Below are 19,420 nucleotides of genomic sequence, written 5' to 3' on the forward strand. Positions count from 1 at the left end.
ATCAAGAGGCCCAGAGGGGTCAAGAGGCATCAAGAGACTTAGATTGATCAAGAGGCCCAGAGGGATCAAGAAGCCCAGAAGGATCAAGAGACTTAGAGGGTTCAAAAGGCCCAGAGGGATCAAGAGGCCCAGGGGGATCAAGAGACTTAGAGGGTTCAAAAGGCCCAGGGGGATCAAGAGCCTTAGAGGGTTCAAAATGCCCAGAGTGATCAAGAGGCCCGGAGGGATCAAGAGACTTAGAGGGATCAAGAGGCCCAGAGGGGTCAAGAGGCATCAAGAGACTTAGAGGGATCAAGAGGCCCAGAGGGATCAAGAGGCCCAGAGGGATCAAGGGACTTGGAGGGTTCAAAAGGCCCAGAGGGATCAAGAAGCCCAAAGGGATCAAGAAGCCCAAAGGCATCAAGAGGCCCGTAGGGATCAAGAGGCCCAGAAGGTTCAAGAGGCCCAGAGGGATCAAGAGGCCCAGAGGGATCAAGAGGCCCAGAGGAATCAAGAGGCCCAGAGGGAGCAAGAGGCCCAGAGGGATCAAGAGGCCCAGAGGGATCAAGAGGCCCAGTGGGATCAAGAGGCCCAGAGGGATCAAGAGGCCCAGAGGGGTCAAGAGGCATCAAGAGACTTAGATTGATCAAGAGGCCCAGAGGGATCAAGAAGCCCAGAAGGATCAAGAGACTTAGAGGGTTCAAAAGGCCCAGAGGGATCAAGAGGCCCAGGGGGATCAAGAGACTTAGAGGGTTCAAAAGGCCCAGGGGGATCAAAAGCCTTAGAGGGTTCAAAATGCCCAGAGTGATCAAGAGGCCCGGAGGGATCAAGAGACTTAGAGGGTTCAAGAGGCCCAGAGGGATCAATAGGCCCAGAGGGATCAAGAGACTTAGAGGGATCAAGAGGCCCAGAGGGGTCAAGAGGCATCAAGAGACTTAGATGGATCAAGAGGCCCAGAGGGATCAAGAGGCCCAGAGGGATCACGAGGCACAAAAGGATCAAGAGGCCCAGGGGGATCAAGAGACTTAGAGGGTTCAAAAGGCCCAGAGGGATCAAGAGGCCCGGAGGGATCAAGAGACTTATTGGGTTCAAGATGCCCAGAGGGATCAAGAGGCATCAAGAGACTTCGAGGGATCAAGAGGCCCAGAGGGATCAAGAGAATTAGAGGGTTCAAAAGGCCCAGAGGGATCAAGAGGCATCAAGAGACTTTGAGGGATCAAGAGGCCCAGAGGGGTTCAAGTCTTCCCTTTTGTGCTATTAAGTTCTTGCCTGAACTTGAATAATTATGTAAACTGCTACTGTGTTCGTTTTTGAGAAGCGCTGAATCTGCCGTCTATCATCTCTTCATTCGTTGTGCAGTTGTGTTTCCAATTCTAGGATGGTAGGGACAGTTTATGGTTCAATGAGGGGGCAAATTTCTCCAGTGTGGATTGAGAAATAAATGTGTCCATTGTTGGGCCATCTAATTGGCTGAGAGGACTCTGACAAGCGAAAGCGCGCTAAAATGTGCAATCCCTGACTGGAGGTTTGGATGGTGGTTTGGGAGGTGCGCGAACATCCCGGCCGAGTAGGTAGCGCTTCCGTTTTCCATATTGGGGCCATTGATCACAAGCAACATCTACAAGACGTCTGCATGTCTCCCGATGCCCGGTCCTAGCTCCGGCCTCTCCATACCCTCCTCACATATACAGGTTGATGAGGCGTCCAATTAAATTTGTTCTGGGAGAAGTATTTCTGCTGTTTTTCCCACATTCAACATTTGTGCGGCACTGACCTTTGGCGTAATGAGAAGACGAGGAGACATAAATATGTAATAATAAAGACCACACAAAGCTATTGGCTGCAGCAATCGATGCGACTTCTCCTCCACAATTACGCCTCCTCTCTGGGTCTGTTTATTGGGAACTTTAATGAATCTCAAAGTTGTGAGCATTAAACACCTCTGGCAGACGATCAATGGGGGACTTTTATCTCAGCGCCGCCTCCGCCAGCGGATTATTTATGTGCTAATAACTTGCTCAAGTGATTGAAATGACAATCAACTCCACTGAAATCAGTATCATGGTCTGACCTGGAAGAGATGCAGGAGGGGTATACGCTATATACCGTGTGCTGATGAGGACTCGGCTCTATAAAGGGGCAGTAACCAATCCAAGCAGGTGGCAATAAAAGGACTTCATTAAAAACATCTCGTTTGGTCACATTCATCAGTTCGGTTGATTAGACAATGGCTTGGGGACACTTAAATAACAAGAGGTCATGGATTTGCCTTCACTTCAACTAATTTATGTCACGCTGACCTTTTCATCAACAACATTGCCTCATAAAGGGAAATTGTTCCTTGCAAAAGAGGCCACAGGTAAAGGCAGAGGAAAGCTTAAAACACAGGCTGCAATCCAAGTGATGTCATCGCTGCTCTCTAGTGAATGGATAGGCTGCAATCCAAGTGATGTCATCGCTGCTCTCTAGTGAATGGATAGGCTGCAATCCAAGTGATGTCAATGCTGCTCTCGAGTAACTGGATAGGCTGCAATCCAAGTGATGTCATCGCTGCTCTCTAGTGAATGGATAGGCTGCAATCCAAGTGATGTCAATGCTGCTCTCTAGTAACTGGATAGGCTGCAATCCAAGTGATGTCACTGCTGCTTTCTAGTGAATGGATAGGCTGTATTCTCAGTGATGTCACCGCTGCTCTCTAGTGAATGGATAGGCTGCAATCCAAGTGATGTCAATGCTGCTCTCTAGTAATTGGATAGGCTGCAATCCAAGTGATGTCAATGCTGCTCTCTAGTAACTGGATAGGCTGCAATCCAAGTGATGTCACTGCTGCTTTCTAGTGAATGGATAGGCTGTATTCTCAGTGATGTCATCGCTGCTCTCTAGTGAATGGATAGGCTGAATTTTCAGTGATGTCACCGCTGCTCTCTAGTGAATGGATAGGCTTTATTCTCAGTGATGTCACCACTGATCTCTAGTAAATAAATAGGCTGCATTCTCAGTGATGTCACCGCTGCTCTCTGGTGAATGTACTTTGTATTATTGAGTCGCATTTCTACAGTCACATTTGATTAAGGAGTAACTGCACTTTCAAAACCTTTTGATACGTCATAGAAACATATCCGAAGTTTGTTGGGTGGGGATCTGGGTGCTGAGTCTCGCAAGTGCAAATCGCACAGCTGAGCGTTCTGCACCTTCGCTGTGATCAGCGCTCCTCATTAGGCTGAAGACGGGTTCATAGATGTTTTATATCATCGTCTTCAGCCTAAACAAGTAGCGCCGATCACAGCCGAAGATGCTGTGCGCTTAGCGCCTCAGCGATGGTGGGGGTCTCAGCATCTGGACCTCCACTGATCAAAACTTCAGAGGTCTCTATGACATATGAAAAGTTTATTCAAAGTACAGTTACTCCTTAGGAATGACGGGGTGTCAGGGAGAGGGGTGTGCGGGTTGATTATATTCAGCGGCAGCATCTGCTGAGTTTTATTTCTCACTGAGTATTTGTATTCACAGGGAGTCTAATGTTTGATATTGTGGATGGTAAATGGATTTCTATGGTGTTTCATTTCCTAGACATAGAACGATCAGAATCCAGTGTGTTACTGAGATGAAAGAGTAAGGAGATCATACACGAGGGAAGATGTAACACTGAGGCAATGAGCAGTGTATCTGTGACGTGTCATAGTCCAGGACTGGCGAGTGGATTGGATTATATGGCACTTTATTATTGTTTCTGGGTAATGTTCATAAACCGTTCCAGATTATCAGATTACCACCAGATTATCAGATTACCACCAGATTACCAATACCCAGGCCGCAAGACCAGCAATATAACCACCATCACAGGTTTCACAGGTCTTCATGCTTTGCTAGCGTCTTACTCCCTCCTATTCCGTAACCACCACATAGGAGTGGGAAAGCTGGACGGGAACAGTAAAGGTGTCTATGTCCATATCATTCATCTCTTAAAGAGATATTACCAAGACATGGATAAACAGAACTCTTACGCCTCATGCACACGACCGAGTGCGCCGTGCGAGTCCCGTCAGCGATCCAAGCAAAGATAGGACATGTTTTATCTTTCCTCGGATCGGAGACTCGGACGATTTTTCACAGACCCGATTCACCCGCTAAAGTAAATGGGTCCGTGAAGACTATCGGGCGCCACTCGGATGCCGTCAAAAACGGCCCGAATGGCACAACGGTCATGTGCATGAGGCATTAACCTTCTATGACTCTCACCAGAGAAGGGTCCACGTGCTGCAATCGGTTTGGAAGAGTCTAAAGAATCTCTCCGTCCTTTACCCTAGAACCCCGCTAAGGGCTGCGGTCTCTCTCGGCTGGATTCCTAAAGTAGTCACCAATTGAAGAGAAGTCAGGAAAGAAACCAGAGGTCAATACCGGGAGAGCGGACCATGGTGCAACAAACCAGAGGTCAATACCGGGAGAGCGGACCATGGTGCAACAAACCAGAGGTCAATACCGGGAGAGCGGACCATGGTGCAACAAACCAGAGGTCAATACCGGGAGAGCGGACCATGGTGCAACAAACCAGAGGTCAATACCGGGAGAGCGGACCATGGTGCAACAAACCAGAGGTCAATACCGGGAGAGCAGACCATGGTGCAACAAACCAGAGGTCAATACCGGGAGAGCGGACCATGGTGCAACAAACCAGAGGTCAATACCGGGAGAGCGGACCATGGTGCAACAAACCAGAGGTCAATACCGGGAGAGCGGACCATGGTGCAACAAACCAGAGGTCAATACCGGGAGAGCGGACCATGGTGCAACAAACCAGAGGTCAATACCGGGAGAGCGGACCATGGTGCAACAAACCAGAGGTCAATACCGGGAGAGCGGACCATGGTGCAACAAACCAGAGGTCAATACCGGGAGAGCGGACCATGGTGCAACAAACCAGAGGTCAATACCGGGAGAGCAGACCATGGTGCAACAAACCAGAGGTCAATACCGGGAGAGCGGACCATGGTGCAACAAACCAGAGGTCAATACCGGGAGAGCGGACCATGGTGCAACAAACCAGAGGTCAATACCGGGAGAGCGGACCATGGTGCAACAAACCAGACACGTTACCAAGGAATGATGCAGGAAGACGGACGCGTACCAGGCGGCAGCACCAGTGGAAGCAAGACGGTGGCATAAATCCAAAATCAGGGGAAGGTAAAAAATGCGGAACAGACGTAATAAGTACTTTACCGCACAGGCAGTCGGTCCACAGCAAAACTCACCCTAAAATTTGCCGGCAGTGATGTCATCGGTGCGGGCCATCTGCTGTGGAAACCCAACGCAGCGGGTGGCCACAAGGTGAGTAACCATTTACTAGAAGAGTAATTGCCCTTTAATTCCACATAGTATTGACTGATGTTCCTTGGAGGGGGATCTCCATACTTGGGAATATACGCTGCTCCATTAGTATAGGGTACCGGTTAGTTATTACATAAGTTTCCCCCTTTTCCACGGCCATTTCTTGCGAGTGCATTAATCTGACGATTCCCGGTGGTTCAGGGGTCTCAGCCTCTCTAACAAGTCTGCAGAGCCCTCCTGTCTTCGAGTGTTCAGCTGTAGAGACCTCGGATGCCTCCGGCTCGTACCTCCCAGCTGGTTACAGCACTTACAGATCTGTGAGCTTCACAAGTGGGAAGATGATTTGCAAGTAATTAGTAATTTTCTCCCTCGGGATTGAACGAGCTTCTCGCAGGTCAGAGCTGTGGGATTCCAGAGCTTCTCTGCTGGATGTGACGGCTCTGAAGCTGCAGATCATTCAGATACAGAGTCAATGAGAGTTCAGATCTTCAGTGTAATCCCAGATTTGCCGCTGTTCTTTCCCACATTTTTATGTTATGTTGTGTTTTTACCCCTTTTATTGACCACAATGGATGAAGGACGTGATCTTTACAGCGGCTTTGCAATGAAGTTTTCCAAAGAAAAGGCTGTAGGAACGTTTGGTGGAGCGGCTGTAGAGGTGGTTATGGGGCTGCGCTCTACTGTGACGCTTCCAGCAAGTATCATTGAGGACTTCATTGTGTCTTGATACCACATGTCAGCCAGAGTTTCTCCATCATTATCCCATGGTCATTACCGATGATCAACATCCACAACCTGACATTGGGCGCAGGTCATGTAGAGAGTCTATTAAAGTAGGTCTCCGTGTTTGCCAGGTCCTCCAGAGCCAGAAGTGGTGGCATTCTATGCTGGCTAATAGAGAGCAGTCCTGAGAGACCTCCGTCATCTATTTACTTCATACTCTCTAATATAGAGAAGGGTCCCCAGAACACCTATGGGATGTGGTAGAACGTGAGAATCACAGCAGGAATGTGCAACTTCCAAATCTGCTGCAACTGCGCGATGCAATCAGGTCACCATGAAGCGGGATCTCTGACGGATGTGCCCGCAATCTTTGCTATGAAAAATGTAGGCTGCTCTGAGGGCAAAGGGGTATCATATCCAATACGAGAAAGGTTCACCTAAGAAAGGGGGCACTGCATCCTCTTCTATAAGGCCAATATAGGGTCAATATACATAGGACATACCCAGCAGATGTCTTACATTCAGCGTGATGGGCCTCTTTGCTATACCTGGCCATAGATATCAGATATACTATACTTACAGGTGACCGGGCAGATCTAGCTGATAATAATGGCACTTATAGATGACCGGAACAGATCTAGCAGATATTAACACTTACAGGTGACAGGGGCAGATCTAGCGGATAATAATAGCACTTACAGGTGACCGGGGCAGATCTAGCAGATAACAACACTTGCAGGTGACCGGGGCAGATCTAGCAGATAATAACACTTATAGGTGACCTTGGCAGATCTAGCAGATAATAATAATACTTACAGGTGACCGGGGAAGATCTAGCAGAAAATAATAACACTTGCAGGTGACCGGGGCAGATCTAGCAGATAATAATAACACTTACAGGTGACTCAGCCAAATCGAGCAGATAATAATAACACTTACAGGTGACCGGGGCAGATTTATCAGAAAATAATAACACTTACAGGTGACCGGGGCAGATCTAGCAGATAAGTTTCAGAAATGTACTTGTAGTAAAGGAGGAATCCCATGACTTGTGCCACGTGTAAAGTCCCTGAGCTTTCCAGTATCACCCATACTACTAGCAGTGTCTGTCTATGGAGTTTGCATGTCTGTGATCTTGTCTGTATGTACCTGTTTGCAATGGGTGTGAGTAACACACCAGAACTTATTAGCAGGGGGTCCACATCCTTTTGGCGGGATATTTCAGCAATTTAATGTCTACTGTTTATGTCACATAGGTTCATGAGAGATGAGATAGATCCAGCAGATGTCCCAGTTTCAGCCGGTTCTCTGGCAGGCAGTGTTGTCAGGGCTCCTGTGTAATGCAGATGTATTTGTATCGGATCACGCTCCGTTTTCTGGCAGGAAGAAGAACCTGCCGGCTCAAATGAACGGTGTCGGATGAGGATAATACTGCGAGATGAGGCTCTAAAATCTCATCAGCGTAGATCACACTATCCTAGAGCGCTGTCATCTGTGCGGTCCAGCGAGATCAGCACCAGCCCCCCTCCGCTGTACCCCACTTACAGTTGCTGATGAGAGGTATTAGGTCCTCCATGCTTCAGCTGCTGTCCGTTACGCTCCAATGGACGTCTATGAAGCAATAACTTTTATTTACAATTATTCCGCTGCTTGGAGATCGGTGTGAATGGGTTTAACCCCTTAAGGACTAACCCTGGGGAGGGAGGTCAAAACTCGAGACCATCTTTTCATTTGTTGCGTATTATTGGTGTTAGAGGAGAAGTACGAGCAGGGGGGATTGGTGACGAGTTTTATCCACCCCAAAACGTAGCACGGTGGAGAATGTCAGACGACCGGCACAATTTTTTTTCACTGCGTTTCACATTCCAGAACTAATATTATTGTCATTCTTCTGGCTTTTTCCATGTAAAATGATATCAAATATGAGTATTAGTTGCCATAGGAGCAGGTGAATTCTGGGGACTGCAGGTAACACCTACATAACCTGTACTCAGAGAGTTATCACTGTGTTATCTGTGGTGTTACATAGGACTGCAGGTACAACTACTACATTATCTGTACTCAGAGAGTTATCACTGTTATCTGTGGTGTTACATAGGACTGCAGGTGACATCTACTACATTATCTGTACTCAGAGATTTATCACTGTGCTATCTGTGGTGTTACATAGGACTGCAGGCAACATCTACTACATTATCTGTACTCAGAGAGTTATCACTGTGTCATCTGTGGTGTTACATAGGACTGCAGGCAACATCTACTACATTATCTGTACTCAGAGAGTTATCACTGTGTTATCTGTGGTGTTACATAGGACTGCAGGTAACATCTACTACATTATCTGTACTCAGGGAGTTATCACTGTGTGTTATCTGTGGTGTTACATAGGACTGCAGGTAACATCTACTAGATTATCTGTACTCAGAGAATTATCACTGTGTTATCTGTGGTGTTACATAGGACTGCAGGTAACATCTACTACATTATCTGTACTCAGAGAATTATCACTTTGTTATCTGTGGTGTTACATAGGACTGCGGGTAACATCTACTACATTATCTGTACTCAGAGAGTTATCACTGTGTTATCTGTAGTGTTACATAGGACTGCAGGTAACATCTACTACATTATCTGTACTCAGAGAGTTATCACTGTGTTATCTGTGGTGTTACATAGGACTGCAGGTAACATCTACTACATTATCTGTGCTCAGAGAGTTATCACTGTGTTATCTGTGGTGTTACATAGGACTGCAGGTAACATCTACTACATTATCTGTACTCAGGGAGTTATCACTGTGTTATCTGTGGTGTTACATAGGACTGCAGGTAACATCTACTACATTATCTGTACTCAGGGAGCTATCACTGTGTTATCTGTGGTGTTACATAGGACTGCAGGTAACACTACTACATTATCTGTACTCAGGGAGTTATCACTGTGTCATCTGTGGTGTTACATAGGACTGCAGGTAACATCTACTACATTATCTGTGCTCAGAGAGTTATCACTGTGTTATCTGTGGTGTTACATAGGACTGCAGGTAACATCTACTACATTATCTGTACTCAGGGAGTTATCACTGTGTTATCTGTGGTGTTACATAGGACTGCAGGTAACATCTACTACATTATCTGTGCTCAGAGAGTTATCACTGTGTTATCTGTGGTGTTACATAGGACTGCAGGTAACATCTACTACATTATCTGTACTCAGGGAGTTATCACTGTGTTATCTGTGGTGTTACATAGGACTGCAGGTAACATCTACTACATTATCTGTACTCAGGGAGTTATCACTGTGTTACATAGGACTGCAGGTAACACTACTACATTATCTGTACTCAGAGAGTTATCACTGTGTTATCTGTGGTGTTACATAGGACTGCAGGTAACATCTACTATATTATCTGTACTCAGAGAGTTATCACTGTGTTATCTGTGGTGTTACATAGGACTGCAGGTAACATCTACTACATTATCTGTACTCAGGGAGTTATCACTGTGTTATCTGTGGTGTTACATAGGACTGCAGGTAACATCTACTACATTATCTGTACTCAGGGAGTTATCACTGTGTTATCTGTGGTGTTACATAGGACTGCAGGTAACATCTACTACATTATCTGTACTCAGGGAGTTATCACTGTGTTATCTGTGGTGTTACATAGGACTGCAAGTAACATCTACTACATTATCTGTACTCAGGGAGTTATCACTGTGTTATCTGTGGTGTTACATAGGACTGCAGGTAACACTACTACATTATCTGTACTCAGAGAGTTATCACTGTGTGTTATCTGTGGTGTTACATAGGACTGCAGGTAACACTACTACATTATCTGTACTCAGAGAGTTATCACTGTGTTATCTGTGGTGTTACATAGGACTGCAGGTAACACTACTACATTATCTGTACTCAGAGAGTTATTACTGTGTTATCTGTGGTGTTACATAGGACTGCAGGTAACATCTACTACATTATCTGTACTCAGAGAGTTATCACTGTGTTACCTGTGGTGTTACATAGGACTGCAGGTAACATGTACTACATTATCTGTACTCAGAGAGATATCACTGTGTTATCTGTGGTGTTACATAGGACTGCAGGTAACACTACTACATTATCTGTACTCAGAGAGTTATTACTGTGTTATCTGTGGTGTTACATAGGACTGCAGGTAACATCTACTACATTATCTGTACTCAGGGAGTTATCACTGTGTTATCTGTGGTGTTACATAGGACTGCAGGTAACACTACTACATTATCTGTACTCAGAGAGTTATCACTGTGTTACCTGTGGTGTTACATAGGACTGCAGGTAACATCTACTACATTATCTGTACTCAGAGAGTTATCACTGTGCTATCTGTGGTGTTACATAGGACTGCAGGTAACATCTACTACATTATCTGTACTCAGAGAGTTATCACTGTGTTATCTGTGGTGTTACATAGGACTGCAGGTAACATCTACTACAGTATCTGTACTCAGAGAGTTATCACTGTGTTATCTGTGGTGTTACATAGGACTGCAAATAAAATCTACTACAGTATCTGTACTCAGAGAGTTATCACTGTGTGTTATCTGTGGTGTTATATAGGACTGCAGGTAACATCTACTACATTATCTGTACTCAGAGAGTTATCACTGTGTGATCTGTGGTGTTACATAGGACTGCATTTCCTCTTCTCATACAGAAGATTAGTCTTTTCCCATTACACGTTGCGGGGCTCTGAGCTGTGGAGGTTTCTCAGGGATCGGTCACATTTTACGCTGCGTTTCTGTCTGTACTTGTTCCAGTTCTTGCTCGGCCTTGGGGACCCAGAATTCACTTTAGCAGTATCTCTGTGTTTGGGAAAAGGCCGGAGAATGTGACAGGAACAGTTATATTTAATGCAGGGGAAGCGGCGGTGCGCAGGATCTTGTCCCCTATGACAACACTGACTATTACTGTAAACAGAGCATTCACTTCTCTAAGCCAAAAGCAGCGCACACAGGAGATGTATTCACCCTCCCCCTCAGGAGCTGCGGCCCTTACCTGAGTCATGGGATCTTTTGGTTGCTGTGGTTAAAGAGATGTGAGCTGTATCTGTGCAGGGCCCACCTGGAAGAAAAACAGGGCGACATGTAAAGAGGGGCGAAGAAGCAAAAGACAGGAGAAAACAGCTGAAATAGCAACGGCCTAAAATATCATCATCATCATCATCATCATCCTCATCCTCATCCTCAGACACGTCCCGTCAGCTGTCGGGGAAACCAAAAACAACAGGGTCGGGGGATTTTTTATATGAAAGCAGCAGCTCAGCTCTACACAAGTCACTTGGGTGCCTTTGCGTGACGTTTACCGGCAATTTATTATATTCAGATTCGGCTGCTTTTTAATTCTGCTCCATTACAACACGGCTATGACCGGTGACTCCGGCTCAGCTGCATCGTCTATTGGAGTCTGAGGTAGCCTGAAATCCACCTCCTGTCTCATCAGAGGCTCAGGCTGCTGCTCTGTCCCTCCCCCATGCTTTACACTTCAGTTCTGCTCTATAAGGGCATCTCAATGATCAGCGACCACGGCTTAGTTTTATTAGTTGTAGTCTGAGGTGGTATAAAAATCACCTGTCTCATGAGAGACTTCTGATACTGCTCTATCCCTCCCCCATGCTTTATACTACAGCACCGGTGGTCTCTGTACCTCCAAATTCTCCTGTTCTATTACATTAAGACCTATTCTGTATGACGAGTGAAGGAGCGATAGAGCAAGGAAGGTAAACTCGCTTCAATTGTCCATCAACGTACAATCTCCGCTATTGACAGCAGTCTGGGGAGCAATTTGTCTTAGAGGAATAAACCCGGCAATCGCTCACAACGCAATTCCTCAACGTTTGAGTAAAAAGTTAATTAGATGTGGAAGTGAGTGGTTTTATGTGTAATAACCTTTCTATAACCAGCGCCCTATAAAAAGTAATGAGAATCATCCGTGAAGTTCAGCGCTTCCCTGATTTCTTGCGCAGTAAATGTATTCGAAAGAAACTGAGAAATAAAAAGTACAAAAAAGTGAAGCCACAGCCGGAGCGACTCGTCGGAGCGGAGCCGGCCGTTAAATAATCTAGAGGATTATCAGGTCTCCAATGTTCCTGAAACAAGAGAAATGCCAGATTTGTAATGCAGATTGCCTAATGAAGCAGCGGGGGAGAGCGCGCGGTCTATTTCTGGCGGGTGGGGGGGGGGGGGGTTGACGTTCTTCATTATTAATGCTCACGCTGGGAGATTTGCTCAGCCTTCCCTAAAGATGAATTCACCTGGATTCCTCCATCACTTCAGTCCAGCCTCCGGGGCGCAGTCATTTTATGTTCTAATTAATGTGGCTGCATAAGTTTGGGGAGTCCTATTAATGGGGACGTTTCAGGACCTTCCCCTCCCGAGAACATTGCGTGTAGCTACTATACACCGTAGCTGGGAATTGCGTCACGAACCTGAAATACCGCACAGAACATATAGATCACAAGAAGAAAAAGAGTCCGTGTCCAATCTATCTGGTAAACTCTGCCGTGTGGGGTCCAGACTTTATTTCCAGAACAGGAAGTAGGAACTTCCTGTCAGCCATATTGGGCCTCATCGGTCTCCCGGTCAGTAGTCTGTAAGACTTCCCCTCCAATAATCTGCTCACTCTCACAACCAATCACTGTGGGACAGGACCATGGAAAACACAAGTCCTAAAAGTATAAAAACTAAATACAAAAATAGGGCTACATTAGGCAGCTGGACCCTCTACTCCTAGGGATTGTCAGAGCATGCTTGGAGTTGTAGTACAACACAGGAGAAGTCACAAGTTCAAGACTACAGCTCAGGACAGAAGACCGCTCCAACCATCCATCACAGCTCCGGAGACTTGTATGATCAGTCAGTATAGAATATCCGATCAAAAAGTCAGAGTCGGTTTACTAGTAACGAATAAAACTGGTTCCTACCTATTCCGGAAACATTTATTTCACTTTGTTAGGAGCTGCCGACTAAGGCCTCATGCACACGACCGTGTTTTTGCGTCCGCAATTCCCCCGCAAATCCACGGGAGAATTGCGGACCCATTCTTTTCTATGGGGCCGTGCACACGACCGTAGTTTTTGCGGTCCGTGCACGGCCCGGGAACCCGGACCGCAGAAAGTACGGACATGTCCTATTATGGTCCGGAGTTGCGGTCCGGGCTCATTGAAAACAATGGCCCGGCCATGTGCATGTGCGGGCGGCTTGCGGCTGACAGTCCGCTGACAGTCCGCAGCCGGCCGACACGAAAATCACGGGCGTGCACACGGCTACGGTCGGGCTACGGTCGTGTGCATGAGGCCTAACTTTGTCGTTTGCATTGTATCTGGTCCAGGACCACAGAGAGCTCCATTGTTTGACCTGTCTGTAGAAGATATTCCACCTGGCAAAGGACAGAAGACGCCTCCACTCAAATGATCAGAATGTATAAAGTTACGGACAGAACCATGGACAGTGTAGAGTAGTAGAGTATATATGTATGAGGATCATGGACAGTGTAGAGTAGTAGTGTATATATGTATGAGGATCATGTACAGTGTAGAGTAGTAGTGTATATATGTATGAGGATCATGGACAGTGTAGAGTAGTAGTGTATATATGTATGAGGATCATGGACAGTGTAGAGTAGTAGTGTATATATGTATGAGGATCATGTGCAGTGTAGAGTAGTAGTGTATATATGTATGAGGATCATGTACAGTGTAGAGTAGTAGTGTATATATGTATGAGGATCATGTGCAGTGTAGAGTAGTAGTGTATATATGTATGAGGAGCATGTACAGTGTAGAGTAGTAGTGTATATATGTATGAGGAGCATGTGCAGTGTAGAGTAGTAGTGTATATATGTATGAGGATCATGGACAGTGTAGAGTAGTAGTGTATATATGTATGAGGATCATGGACAGTGTAGAGTAGTAGTGTATATATGTATGAGGAGCATGTACAGTGTAGAGTAGTAGTGTATATATGTATGAGGATCATGGACAGTGTAGAGTAGTAGTGTATATATGTATGAGGATCATGTACAGTGTAGAGTAGTAGTGTATATATGTATGAGGATCATGGACAGTGTAGAGTAGTAGTGTATATATGTATGAGGATCATGTACAGTGTAGAGTAGTAGTGTATATATGTATGAGGATCATGTACAGTGTAGAGTAGTAGTGTATATATGTATGAGGATCATGGACAGTGTAGAGTAGTAGTGTATATATGTATGAGGAGCATGGACAGTGTAGAGTAGTAGTGTATATATGTATGAGGATCATGTGCAGTGTAGAGTAGTAGTGTATATATGTATGAGGATCATGTACAGTGTAGAGTAGCAGTGTATATATGTATGAGGATCATGTACAGTGTAGAGTAGTAGTGTATATATGTATGAGGATCATGGACAGTGTAGAGTAGCAGTGTATATATGTATGAGGATCATGTACAGTGTAGAGTAGCAGTGTATATATGTATGAGGATCATGTGCAGTGTAGAGTAGTAGTGTATATATGTATGAGGAGCATGTACAGTGTAGAGTAGTAGTGTATATATGTATGAGGAGCATGGACAGTGTAGAGTAGTAGTGTATATATGTATGAGGATCATGTACAGTGTAGAGTAGTAGTGTATATATGTATGAGGATCATGGACAGTGTAGAGTAGTAGTGTATATATGTATGAGGATCATGTACAGTGTAGAGTAGTAGTGTATATATGTATGAGGATCATGTACAGTGTAGAGTAGTAGTGTATATATGTATGAGGATCATGTACAGTGTAGAGTAGTAGTGTATATATGTATGAGGAGCATGTACAGTGTAGAGTAGTAGTGTATATATGTATGAGGATCATGGACAGTGTAGAGTAGTAGTGTATATATGTATGAGGAGCATGGACAGTGTAGAGTAGTAGTGTATATATGTATGAGGAGCATGTACAGTGTAGAGTAGTAGTGTATATATGTATGAGGATCATGGACAGTGTAGAGTAGTAGTGTATATATGTATGAGGAGCATGGACAGTGTAGAGTAGTAGTGTATATATGTATGAGGAGCATGGACAGTGTAGAGTAGTAGTGTATATATGTATGAGGATCATGTACAGTGTAGAGTAGTAGTGTATATATGTATGAGGAGCATGTACAGTGTAGAGTAGTAGTGTATATATGTATGAGGATCATGTACAGTGTAGAGTAGTAGTGTATATATGTATGAGGATCATGTACAGTGTAGAGTAGTAGTGTATATATGTATGAGGAGCATGGACAGTGTAGAGTAGTAGTGTATATAGTATATATGTATGAGGATCATGTACAGTGTAGAGTAGTAGTGTATATATGTATGAGGAGCATGGACAGTGTAGAGTAGTAGTGTATATATGTATGAGGATCATGTACAGTGTAGAGTAGTAGTGTATATATGTATGAGGAGCATGTACAGTGTAGAGTAGTAGTGTATATATGTATGAGGATCATGGACAGTGTAGAGTAGTAGTGTATATATGTATGAGGAGCATGTACAGTGTAGAGTAGTAGTGTATATATGTATGAGGATCATGGACAGTGTAGAGTAGTAGTGTATATATGTATGAGGAGCATGTACAGTATAGAGTAGTAGTGTATATATGTATGAGGAGCATGGACAGTGTAGAGTAGTAGTGTATATATGTATGAGGAGCATGTACAGTGTAGAGTAGTAGTGTATATATGTATGAGGATCATGGACAGTGTAGAGTAGTAGTGTATATATGTATGTGGATCATGTACAGTGTAGAGTAGTAGTGTATATATGTATGAGGAGCATGTACAGTGTAGAGTAGTAGTGTATATATGTATGAGGAGCATGTACAGTGTAGAGTAGTAGTGTATATATGTATGAGGATCATGTACAGTGTAGAGTAGTAGTGTATATATGTATGAGGATCATGGACAGTGTAGAGTAGTAGTGTATATATGTATGAGGAGCATGGACAGTGTAGAGTAGTAGTGTATATATGTATGAGGAGCATGTACAGTGTAGAGTAGTAGTGTATATATGTATGAGATCATGTACAGTGTAGAGTAGTAGTGTATATATGTATGAGGAGCATGGACAGTGTAGAGTAGTAGTGTATATATGTATGAGGATCATGGACAGTGTAGAGTAGTAGTGTATATATGTATGAGGAGCATGGACAGTGTAGAGTAGTAGTGTATATATGTATGAGGAGCATGTACAGTGTAGAGTAGTAGTGTATATATGTATGAGGATCATGTACAGTGTAGAGTAGTAGTGTATATATGTATGAGGAGCATGGACAGTGTAGAGTAGTAGTGTATATATGTATGAGGATCATGGACAGTGTAGAGTAGTAGTGTATATATGTATGAGGAGCATTTACAGTGTAGAGCAGTAGTGTATATATGTATGAGGATCATGTACAGTGTAGAGCAGTAGTGTATATATGTATGAGGAGCATGTGCAGTGTAGAGCAGTAGAGTATATATGTATGAGGATCATGTGCAGTGTAGAGCAGTAGTGTATATATGTATGAGGAGCATGTGCAGTGTAGAGTAGTAGTGTATATATGTATGAGGAGCATGGACAGTGTAGAGTAGTAGTGTATATATGTATGAGGATCATGTGCAGTGTAGAGTAGTAGTGTATATATGTATGAGGATCATGTGCAGTGTAGAGTAGTAGTGTATATATGTATGAGGATCATGGACAGTGTAGAGTAGTAGTGTATATATGTATGAGGATCATGGACAGTGTAGAGTAGTAGTGTATATATGTATGAGGATCATGGACAGTGTAGAGTAGTAGTGTATATATGTATGAGGATCATGGACAGTGTAGAGTAGTAGTGTATATATGTATGAGGAGCATGGACAGTGTAGAGTAGTAGTGTATATATGTATGAGGAGCATGTACAGTGTAGAGTAGTAGTGTATATATGGATGAGGAGCATGTACAGTGTAGAGTAGTAGTGTATATATGTATGAGGATCATGGACAGTGTAGAGTAGTAGTGTATATATGTATGAGGATCATGGACAGTGTGAAGTAGTAGTGTATATATGTATGAGGAGCATGGACAGTATAGAGTAGTAGTGTATATATGTATGAGGATCATGGACAGTGTAGAGTAGTAGTGTATATATGTATGAGGATCATGGACAGTGTAGAGTAGTAGTGTATATATGTATGAGGATCATGGACAGTGTAGAGTAGTAGTGTATATATGTATGAGGATCATGGACAGTGTAGAGTAGTAGTGTATATATGTATGAGGATCATGGACAGTGTAGAGTAGTAGTGTATATATGTATGAGGAGCATGTACAGTATAGAGTAGTAGAGTATATATGTATGAGGATCATGGACAGTGTATAGTAGTAGTGTATATATGTATGAGGAGCATGTACAGTGTAGAGTAGTAGTGTATATATGTATGAGGATCATGTACAGTGTAGAGTAGTAGTGTATATATGTATGAGGATCATGTGCAGTGTAGAGTAGTAGTGTATATATGTATGAGGATCATGTACAGTGTAGAGTAGTAGTGTATATATGTATGAGGATCATGTACAGTGTAGAGTAGTAGTGTATATATGTATGAGGATCATGTACAGTGTAGAGTAGTAGTGTATATATGTATGAGGATCATGGACAGTGTAGAGTAGTAGTGTATATATGTATGAGGATCATGGACAGTGTAGAGTAGTAGTGTATATATGTATGAGGATCATGGACAGTGTAGAGTAGTAGTGTATATATGTATGAGGATCATGGACAGTGTAGAGTAGTAGTGTATATATGTATGAGGAGCATGGACAGTGTAGAGTAGTAGTGTATATATGTATGAGGAGCATGTACAGTGTAGAGTAGTAGTGTATATATGTATGAGGATCATGTACAGTGTAGAGTAGTAGTGTATATATGTATGAGGATCATGGACAGTGTAGAGTAGTAGTGTATATATGTATGAGGATCATGGACAGTGTAGAGTAGTAGTGTATATATGTATGAGGATCATGGACAGTGTAGAGTAGTAGTGTATATATGTATGAGGAGCATGTACAGTGTAGAGTAGTAGTGTATATATGTATGAGGAGCATGTACAGTGTAGAGTAGTAGTGTATATATGTATGAGGAGCATGTACAGTGTAGAGTAGTAGTGTATATATGTATGAGGATCATGGACAGTGTAGAGTAGTAGTGTATATATGTATGAGGAGCATGGACAGTGTAGAGTAGTAGTGTATATATGTATGAGGAGCATGTACAGTGTAGAGTAGTAGTGTATATATGTATGAGGATCATGTACAGTGTAGAGTAGTAGTGTATATATGTATGAGGAGCATGTACAGTGTAGAGTAGTAGTGTATATATGTATGAGGAGCATGTACAGTGTAGAGTAGTAGTGTATATATGTATGAGGAGCATGGACAGTGTAGAGTAGTAGTGTATATATGTATGAGGAGCATGTACAGTGTAGAGTAGTAGTGTATATATGTATGAGGATCATGGACAGTGTAGAGTAGTAGTGTATATATGTATGAGGAGCATGTACAGTGTAGAGTAGTAGTGTATATATGTATGAGGATCATGTACAGTATAGAGTAGTAGAGTATATATGTATGAGGATCATGTACAGTGTAGAGTAGTAGTGTATATATGTATGAGGATCATGTACAGTGTAGAGTAGTAGTGTATATATGTATGAGGATCATGGACAGTGTAGAGTAGTAGTGTATATATGTATGAGGATCATGTACAGTGTAGAGTAGTAGTGTATATATGTATGAGGATCATGGACAGTGTAGAGTAGTCGTGTATATATGTATGAGGATCATGGACAGTGTAGAGTAGTAGTGTATATATGTATGAGGAGCATGTACAGTATAGAGTAGTAGTGTATATATGTATGAGGAGCATGGACAGTGTAGAGTAGTAGTGTATATATGTATGAGGATCATGTGCAGTGTAGAGTAGTAGTGTATATATGTATGAGGATCATGTACAGTGTAGAGTAGTAGTGTATATATGTATGAGGATCATGTACAGTGTAGAGTAGTAGTGTATATATGTATGAGGATCATGTACAGTGTAGAGTAGTAGTGTATATATGTATGAGGAGCATGGACAGTGTAGAGTAGTAGTGTATATATGTATGAGGATCATGGACAGTGTAGAGTAGTAGTGTATATATGTATGAGGATCATGGACAGTGTAGAGTAGTAGTGTATATATGTATGAGGATCATGTACAGTGTAGAGTAGTAGTGTATATATGTATGAGGAGCATGTACAGTGTAGAGTAGTAGTGTATATATGTATGAGGAGCATGTACAGTGTAGAGTAGTAGTGTATATATGTATGAGG

General features: G+C 43.4%; 1 protein-coding gene across 1 annotated transcript in view; it reads right to left on the reverse strand.

Annotated features, from left to right (window-relative positions):
• Positions 1 to 19,420, reverse strand: part of ZFAND3 (zinc finger AN1-type containing 3) — a 334,693-nt gene that overhangs the window by 30,578 nt on the left and 284,695 nt on the right. The window contains exon 4 of the mRNA XM_075863502.1: positions 11,071 to 11,136. Coding sequence (XP_075719617.1) covers positions 11,071 to 11,136 — 66 coding nt within the window. The remainder of the gene's footprint in view (positions 1 to 11,070; positions 11,137 to 19,420) is intronic.

This window comes from Rhinoderma darwinii, chromosome 4, assembly GCF_050947455.1.
Source record: "Rhinoderma darwinii isolate aRhiDar2 chromosome 4, aRhiDar2.hap1, whole genome shotgun sequence".
Taxonomy (NCBI): Eukaryota; Metazoa; Chordata; class Amphibia; order Anura; family Rhinodermatidae; genus Rhinoderma; species Rhinoderma darwinii.